At 44.5% G+C, this 9,507-nt stretch overlaps 2 protein-coding genes across 2 annotated transcripts in view; one reads left to right on the top strand and one right to left on the bottom strand.

Annotated features, from left to right (window-relative positions):
- The window catches only part of PRDM4 (PR domain containing 4), a 39,931-nt gene that overhangs the window by 21,105 nt on the left and 9,319 nt on the right, over positions 1-9,507 (bottom strand). The gene's annotated exons all lie outside the window — the stretch shown is intronic.
- On the top strand, positions 5,834-6,423 carry ASCL4 (achaete-scute family bHLH transcription factor 4). Its single transcript, XM_004675715.2, has one exon. It carries the CDS (start codon positions 5,846-5,848, stop codon positions 6,365-6,367), a length of 522 nt encoding a protein of 173 aa, XP_004675772.1. The 5' UTR covers positions 5,834-5,845; the 3' UTR covers positions 6,368-6,423.

Genomic DNA, 9,507 nt, shown 5'->3' with positions numbered 1-9,507 from the left:
CCTGCCCGCCGCCTCCTCAGGGCCGCACCCTCCGAGGGAGGCGCGTTTCCGGCTGCTGAGCCACTCGGGGCGCCCGCTGCTCCACCCCTTGTGCGTGCGCCCCTCCCCGTAGCGCTCGGACAGCGGCCCCCCGCCGGCGCGCCCCCCCCGCCGGCGCGCCCCAACCCCCGCCCAGAGCCTCTTGCGCGTGCGCACTGTGGGCCCGGCCCCACGCTCAGCCTGGAGCGCGGCGTCCAGCGCGCCCGCAGGGAGTCGAGCGCCGCGCAATCGACCCACAGTTGCTAGGCAACCAGGGCTGCGGAGCACGCAAGGAGTTCCGAGTCCCTTAAAACCGCCAGACTCAGCGTTTCACTCATCTTGGCGTTCTACTAACTAGGCAAGGGTCTGTCGGCGGAAGCGCACGAGATTCGAAATAAGGGACTTAGCCAGAGATGTTGATGAGGTTGCCGTAGCACGAACGTCTTCCCCACATTACACCTGAAGTTAACCCAGTTTCCCTGCTTCAAGCTAGAAAGAATGGTGTTTGGGATTTTTGTACAAATTCCCTCCCCCTTCTCTCTTTGCCCTTCTTTCCTTCCTGATGCCGGGCCCTGGAGATACTGTGATGGTTTTAAAGGAAAATGTTACAAAGCGCCTGAAGACTGGACAGACACTACAACACAGTGGCTGGAAGCTTCTAGAACAGCAAGAGACCAAAGGATTCCTTCTTTCACCCGGAAAACATTGAGTGTGTGAACACACTGTGATCTTTCTGGTAGACAAGAAGGCATCGGCATAGGCTTAAAGTCAGAACAGTTTCTGTGAGGGCGGCCAGCGGGTAAGACAATCTTTCAGTCTCCGCTGTGACCAAGGAGCCAGCTGAAGAAGAGTTTAGCTACAGGTACTTGTACTTTGGGTTGCCACAATACAATTTTTTTAGAAGCCAGGAAAACTACTAATCTCCTTCCCCTCGCCCTTTCCAACCTTTGCCCTCCTCTAAGAATAGATAGCATCGGCATTCCTTTAGGTCAAAATGACTTAGAAAATCGAAAGCTCTCAAAAGATAGATGGAAAAACAGAAACCCCCGTCAGAAAATTACGTCTTTGCCATTAAGGAATCACTATTCTTTTCGTCTTCTGTCACAGGGCACCCCCAACCAAACAAGCATAACACAATATTCTTGTTGATTCACATGTCTATTGGCGACATACAGCAAAAATAATGCCCAGAGGTTGCCTACAAGGCTAATTTAGGGTAACACCCTACTTTGATACCAAATTACTGTTAAGACAATAAAGACTGGGAGGATTACTGACCAATCATTCAAGTAGAAAAGCATGAATGTTCTTTTAGAGCCCAAGTACTAGAAGTGTGAAAGATGTAGGGCTGCAATCAAGTGTAGCTGTCAGAGAGATCCGTACATAAGAAGAACCAGATCAACAGCCATCAACAGGTTTGCTCAAAGATGCAAGGGAGAAATTACCTTTAAAGACTATGGGCTAGCCCTGAAATAAAGCCAGTTACCGGTAAACTGGGACCTGGATTGGGCTGCTTAAGTTATCTTTCTTTCAATGAACTCTCATTAAGGGTTCAAATCCTGCTTCTGATCTCTTATGTTAAAGAAGGCCTGGAAATCTGATTTTTAAAGTAGGTAAACCTGTTCTTTGGCTTTCTTGGGATTCTCTCCTATCAACCTAATACAAAGAAAATATTTTATAATAGATTCGTTGACTCATTGCTTTATTTGATATTGGCAGGAAGGCATGGGAAGGCTAGTATTCATTCAACAAACACTTGTTAAGTGCCTACTATGTGGCAGGCCTTGTTCTAGATACTGGGAATACAGCAGTGAGCAAAAACAGATCCTCCTCCACCCCCCCCCAAAAAAAACCCACCAGTCTTTATGTACCTTACATTATAATGGAGGAAGACAGAAAATAAATATAGACTATTCCAGGTATCAAACACTACCAAGAAAAATAGTATTGTGATAGGCAAGACAAACAGAAAATGCTTGGGAATGGGGGCTCCAATTGTAAGTAGGGAAGTCATCAGTGAAACCAAAAGAGATGAGGGGGTGCTTCCTGTGGATAGCTGGAGGAAAAATGTTTTAGGCAGAGGGAAGGAAAAATGCAAAAGCCCCAAAGCAGAATGCCTGACAAGTCTGAGGAGTTGCTAGAGTGTTAGAACACTAGAACTGCCCTGTTCCGTAGGCAGCCACCTGCCCTACATCATGACTGAGCACTTGAAATGTGGCTAGTTCAAATCATGTAATCATTTTAGGATGGGAGAGCAAAACAGAATGGCCCCAATTCTCCATTCCTTTCCATAATCAGGCCTGTAAGGTCACTTCACAGCACACTCCAGGAAGAGGTGGAGTGTTTTTATTTTATTTTTCTGCCTCTTGATTCTGAACGTGGTACAAATGCTACGGCTGAGCCCAGACCATTGGCACCCAAGCTCGAGAATGAAATAAACGCTGATTGTTTCTAGCCACTGAATCTTGGGGTAATTTTTTTTTTTGATGGCCAATCTGAAAAGTCCATCTCCCTCCTTTTGTGTATTAGTGATTCTCTGCTCTGATCGTTGGAAACTGTTAACAGCATCTAAAAGACTAAAGCTCTAGTATTTGAAAACATTTTTCTCTTGCATCGGAGAGTTTCAAGTTCTTGGCTTAATTCCCCCCAGGAGTATAAAAGGACACCCTCTTGTGTGTTCCACTAACTCTTCAGACTGTCAATCCTGAACACTAATCATATCTGAACAAACTGTACTAATTTCAAGGGAGGTGGCCCCAGATTGTAACTGTGGAGGGAGGCCTTACTCTGTTAAAACTAATGTGTATCTTCTGTGATAAATGAAACAGTAGAGAGGTCAAAAAAGAAAAATGGACACCCCATGCCACCTTTTTTTTTCCAAGGCGTGGGAGGTGTATTCCACCGATGGTCTAGGAGGCCATCTTGCTTGGTATCATGTAGATTTTTTTTTAACAAAAGTTTATTTTTACATCATTTTTGTACATTTTTTTCCCATCTCAATTGTAATCCCTGTGGGTTTCCCATCACCAAGTCACCCATGTGCCATCACCATAATCCCGTGCATTTCCCTCCACCGCCCACCCCCCCAGTTCCATGCCACCTTTTTAAGACAACCAATGACAAAATTTTTAGTGTGTTTCCATTTCATTCTCTGTGGCCAAGTACATATAAAGGCATATACATGCTGTAGAATAATTTGTTTTAAATTTATGCTGTGTGTGTTACATTATAATTTGTTTTTTTTTTTTACTTAACTCATGGACATTTATATACAGAACTAACTCTATGTTTAATACTAGCACAATATTCTAAAAGTATTAGCTCTTTCCCCATTGATGGATATTCAGGTTATGATTTTCCCCCTTTTTTACTCACTATAAGCAATGCCACAATCAGCACTACTCTTTCTACTTCTACCCTGGTGCCTTTAATTCTTTTTTTTTTTTTTTCAGCTCTCCATGTTCTGGTGCCTTTAATTCTATGGGACAAAATCATAGCCATCTCTAGGTCAAGGGACATGTAATATTTACTATTAATTTTAATAGTTACTTTTTCAAAAATTTGTAACAATTTATGCCTCCTTCCCTTCCCTCAAATCCTTGCCTATTCTGGATGTTAGCAATTTTTTTGGTTTTTATTGCTTGTTATCACAATCTTTTTAATTGTTGCCAATCTGAGGGTTTAAAAAGTATCTCTTAACTGTTCTCCTGTTTACTGAATTCCAGTTTACTTTCCACTGCAGAAGCATGATCTTTTTGAAACACCAATCCAATGATGTCACCTCTCTGTTTATTTCCCATCATGCATACAAAAAAGGCCAAAACCTTTGATAACTTGTGGACTAATTGTCTCTCCTGTGGGATTCTCCCAATAGGAAAGACTATTGTGATGTTCTCAGTCTTCTGAGAAGTCAAATGACATTTTGACTGTTGCTGGTACAAGCTTCCTAAGGAGATATACCTTTGAAAATGTGACAAACTGGACTCCTGGGTAGCGAAGAGGTTAAAGACAGTGCTAGTGAGCTAGCAATTCAAACTCTGGCCAGGGATCTGACCTACATGGCGCAGCAGATCTCTTCTGTTTTACCCGGTGCTCCCCTCAGCAATGGATTTTAATACATCCGCCTGGTCGGCTCCCACTCTGTGGTGAGTCCTCTCACTACCCTGCCATAGACCTCTGGACTACATCCCAGTTCTTGAATGCATAAATCAATAAATAAGAAAGAAAGAAGGAAAGAGTGACTAACTTATGCCTGAAAGGAATAATTATTTCTATTTCATTTGCCTTGATGGAAGTGTTTTTCCAGTTGCTTTGGGTAGACCACTTAGCATAAACAGGGAAGCCTAGAATTGTCAAAAAAAAAAAAAAAACATGTTAGGGCGACACCTTGGTTGGCAAAGAATATTAGGCAGAAAGTCTGATCATAAACGTAGGGGGTTTTTGCTTCTCTTGTTTTCAAGTTGGACTTTTAAAGTTGAAGTTGCCTTTAATGTGCTGGTTTGCAGAACAGGAAATCTGATTTTTCAGGGTGATAACACATTCTTTGACTTTACCCAGTACAGTTGGATTTTTAATGACACTTTCATCTTCAAAGCCCTTCACCAACTTGGATGGATTAATTATTCATTTTTTGGTTGTGGGCTAAAAAGACAAGTCTTCAAAGCCGTCAAACTTTTCCCTTGCAACTGGGGCTCTCCACCTTTCAAATGTTGCTTTCCTGCCCCCAACGGAGAAAATAAATTGCATCATTTTTTTTAAGACAAAAAGAATACAATAGAAATATAATCTTTGTACTATGGAAAGATGAGGTCCTTATATCCTGGGTGGGATTAGAAGAGGTTGGGAAGCAGGGTCTAAACTGTGTTTACTGTAAGCAGGGCGAGAAATAACTCCGGTTAAAAGTGTTTGCTGCTGTTCAGCCTTTTGATGTGCTTTTAAAAAGAAGCACAAATACATGAAGTGCATGTGTTGAAGCCAAGCGGGACGCACTTTGCAGCCCCTTCTCTTGGTCGCTAAAGTGTATTTTTTTTTCCTGGTCCCTTCAAAAATAAAAGTCTAATTAGGTCTTTGAAAGATTGCTTTTTTTTTTTTTTGAGAAGAAAACCCTCAAGCCTCCCCCGGGGTCATCCTTGACTTGACACATCTTGTAACCACAAGGGAGCAGTCTTCTCTTTGATGAGATCTTCCCTCCACCTCCCGAGAAATGAAAGAGCAAGTGTAAGTTTGCAAACAATCTAAAAGCTCTTTCCATTAGCCCTGGACGCCGGAAACCACAAAGGACAGTCAAGTTTGACTTTTCAAGGAGAAAGCCTCTGGTAAACTTTCTCTGCCGCGGGGATATCTGTTGGTTCCTGGGAGGAGCGCTTCTGAAACCTTGCTGATTCCTATGCTCTTGAAGACCCAGAGCGGTGGATTACAGTAATTGAAAAGCTTGGGTGGCTTTGGGAGATTACCCGGTGTTTGGTGTGCGCTCGCATTTCCAGGCTAGGGGACAAGCTGAGGGACCCTTTTGTTATTTTTTTAAGACTCAAAGATCAGAGGGGAAGAAGGGGTTTGAAGTGTGGATTAGGGGCTCCTAAAACTTCGCCTATCACCTCCGTCCGGGATCTTTATAAAAACACCCAGGAGTGCAATGGATTTAGAGAATCGTGCAAAGTTTCCTTGAAGCCTCGCCTGGAACCTAGCTTCGGGGACTCAGAAACTTGTCCAAAGAGAGACTGTGTTAAGCAGTCTGAATGGACCAGTTTCTCGGCTTTGAAGATTTTAAATCTCCTCTTCTGCTGAGCGATTCATCTCTGCAGAGATTAAGGCGTTTGCTTTCCGGGGAATGATGGAAAAACGTAAACCCGCCGGACTGCTGACCTGGCCTTACCACTTCCGCACGGGGCCCCTGGGGATGCCGGAGACTCTCCCTCGCCTCCCGGTAAGGGACCCCTGCAGGGTGTCCCTGCATTTGGACGCCGCGTGCTGGCCGCGGGCGCACGCGGGCGGCGCCCCGAGGCGGCCCTACCTGTCCCTGCCGCTGGAGGGCGCCTTCGAGCCCGCCTTCCTCCGCAAGCGCAACGAGCGGGAGCGGCAGCGGGTGCGCTGCGTGAACGAGGGCTACGCGCGCCTCCGGGACCACCTGCCTCGGGAGCTGGCGGACAAGCGGCTCAGCAAAGTGGAGACGCTCCGCGCCGCCATCGGCTACATCAGGCACCTCCAGGAGCTGCTGGAATGCCACGCGCTGGAGCAGGAGCGTCCGGACGGCTCCGGCGCCCCACGCCGGGCTGAATGCAACAGCGACGGCGAATCCAAGGCCTCCTCGGCACCCTCGCCCTGCAGCGAGCCGGAGGAGGCCGGCAGCTAGCGGATGCCCGACCCCCGTGGCCGTAGCATGGCCGCATTGGGTGTCTGGTCTAGGTTTCCCTCCGAATGGTTTGGATTGTCATCCCCGCTCCAGGGCTAAATTCAGGAAAAAGACATTAATGCTTTAGGTGTTTTGATAATAGGGTTACTCCCCCAGCCCCCAATTGGCTGTGTGCTTGCAACTTAAAGGTGCTTGCTAAGGAAACTTTTTCTGTTTCGAAAATGCAAATGGTGCAAGATTCTGAGCACCTTCATTCTAAAAACGACTACTCTGAACATTTGAAGGGAATCCCCTCCAACTGGGCGTTCAGCGGTGGGGGTAAATGACGTGCATGTTGTGGAAATAAATCCAAACTTAGCCACAGTACTTCCCGAGAATAGATAAATACACGACAGTCCTCACGACAGGGGAAGATCGGTCCCCTGAAGTCTTGCCTTTGAGAATTGATCAGAAACTTGATTGACACCGCGCTTGGACTGAAGAGGACTCTAAAGCTGACACGTGAGCACAGTTTCCAGAGCCCGCCACGGACGGGTGCTAGAGAAGATATTGTGTTGGATGCATCCTGCTTTATGATGAAGTGGCCAGACGTGGAAATATTACAGGAAATATTAGCAGTTAACCTATGTTAGTGATCTTTTTGGAACAGAACTTAGATTTGTAAGCAAACTTTTCCTCTCGGTTGAATTCAATATTTTCTTTTCTTTTTATATTCCTCGTTATGGTTCCCACTCCATCTACCCTTTGATTAAATTAAAGTGACACCCTGACTTGAAAAAAAAGGAAGCTCTTAGATGGTGAGATGGGATGGGTTGAAACTGGTATATTATCACCATGTGGGCTTCAGGAATGTTGAGATTATCTAGGGACTTTGGCTGTGTTCTGGTCACTTTTTTTTTTCCTCTGAAAAAAGTTATAAATTAAATACAGAAGTCAAATGCTTGTTGACATAGAATAAAAATTGTTGAAGGTAACTTTTTGGTCTTAAACATTTTTTAACAGGCTAACTTCCCATTTCCACTGAAGCAGCTTTGGGGGTTGGGCAGGAGTGTGTGTGCAGAGGATGAGGCCTGGAAATGTACAAGGAGAGAAATCCAACCATGAGGCTTGTTTCAGGAATTCCCACACTGGCCCCTCCTTGATGGGCTTTATTACTTCTTTTTGATGGATGTGTCAACTGAGAGAGGCTGATTTCCAGTAGACATGTTGCAAATTAATGTTGGGTGCTTTTCAGATCTATTTTCTATTCTCACAAATCTGTGAGGTGGGTATTACATGTATTTTGTGGTTAAAACAATGAAGCTGGGCCTCCCTGGCGGTGCAGGAATTAAAATCTCAGTTATATCCAGCTATCACAACCACTGTACCCGAGTCTGATCCCCAGCCGGAGAGGTGACCACAGGGCGCAGCAGACCTCTCCAGTCTCCTGCTGCTCCCCTCAGCAGTGTGTTTCAGTCAGACTGCCTGTTCTGCTCCCCACTCTGTCTCTGGTGAATCCTCACATACATATCCCTGCACCTCTGCCCTACACTCCAGTGCTTGTATGCATAAATAAATAAATCTTCAGAACAAAAAGGTGAAGCTCTGAGAGGTCATACACCTTGCTAGGTTAGTGTCACTGGCTGGGCTGACATTAGGTCTTGAGTCTGCCTGTCCCCAGCTGTCAGCCTGCTTGTTCTGTGGCTGTGATCTTCGTTGCTCTGTTGTTTAGCTGGGTGACCCAGCCAACCTTACTTAACTTCTCTGCAGTTTCCTGGTACTATTCCCAGGAGTGGAGTAGTGGAAGGCCTTGGTGATTGGCAAGGTACTATCTACTGATAAATTAGTAGTTATTTTCTAGAAAAAAGTACTATTTCTTAGTTCTGGAGTGAGCAAGCCTGGTTAAAAATGATGGCTAGGTAAAGTTAGTGTAATTTTTACAGTGTTGCAAAAGGGGGAAGAGTAAACACAATTCTATTAGGATTTTACCTTCTACCATAAAGTCCTCAGTCCTATGACTTGCCCTTTGGAACACTGAATCCACATCAAAACATGTATTTGCTAATATTTCTAATGAGTTGTAATAGGTTTCTGCTGTTCCCAACTACACCAATAAATGCTGTGTAATGCATGATTCAAGACCAAACATTCCTTTTTCTTAAATGCTGGAGACTTTGGGCTCAATAAACAAGATGCAATTGCAGTTTCTTCCTGCCTATGACTTAAGTTATATCCTGGCAAACATCTGTAATGTAGCCATTTTGGTTACATTACAACCCCCACTGGTTGTTATTCCACAACTGGGTTTCATAGAAGCAAGCCTGAATGAGACATATTTACTGGTCAGGAGAACAGGCAGTCTGACTGAAACACACTGCTGAGGGGAGCAGCAGGAGACTGCTCCATGTTGCCTTCTTGGCTGAGTGGGAGGAGCTAAAGACTAGTCGCAGAGACTCTTCAGGCTCGTTTCTTTATGGCATCTTACATGCTAATAAGTCTCCATTCTGCTCTGGTGTAGGGCACCCTAACATTCTCTTTTCTAAAGTAGGAACAAGGGCCTCCTCGGTGATGCACAGGGGTAATTCTCAGCAACATGAAGCTCTCCACAGCCACTGTAGCACGAATCCAATCCCTGGCTAGGGAGCTGACCACAAGGCACAGCAGACCTCTCCTGTCTCACAGCTGCTCCCCTCAGCAGTGGATTTCAGTAGATGCGACTGTTGTACTCTCCACTGTCTCTGGTGAATCCTCTTCCCCCCACCCCCTGCATCTCTGGCCTATATCACAGTTCTTGTATGCATAAATAAATAAATCTTTAAAAAAGTAGGAACAATATAGCTAAGTTAGTCTATTTTTGTTTAATCCATAGAGATGATGTGGTTGCTTTTTAATGTATAAAAACTACTTTTCTTCACTTAATACTTTAAGTAAATGCATAAAATATATGAAAAAATATAATACACTTGGCTGAGATGAATGATTTATAACAAAAAGCCTGAAGGTAGTTTTAAAAGAGAAATTAATTCTGAGGCGCCTTGAGAAGTTTAAATGTAGTTTTGGAGGTAAATTGGAAATGAGTAATTTTGATAAACCTTTAAAAAAAACCATCTCAATCATATACTTGTTAAGAAAAAAAATCAGGCCATTTTTTTTTTTTTTTT

The sequence above is a fragment of the Condylura cristata genome, unplaced genomic scaffold, assembly GCF_000260355.1.
Source record: "Condylura cristata isolate star-nosed mole 26May11 unplaced genomic scaffold, ConCri1.0 scaffold00004, whole genome shotgun sequence".
Lineage (NCBI taxonomy): Eukaryota > Metazoa > Chordata > Mammalia > Eulipotyphla > Talpidae > Condylura > Condylura cristata.
This window is presented reverse-complemented; position numbering and strand designations above follow the sequence as displayed.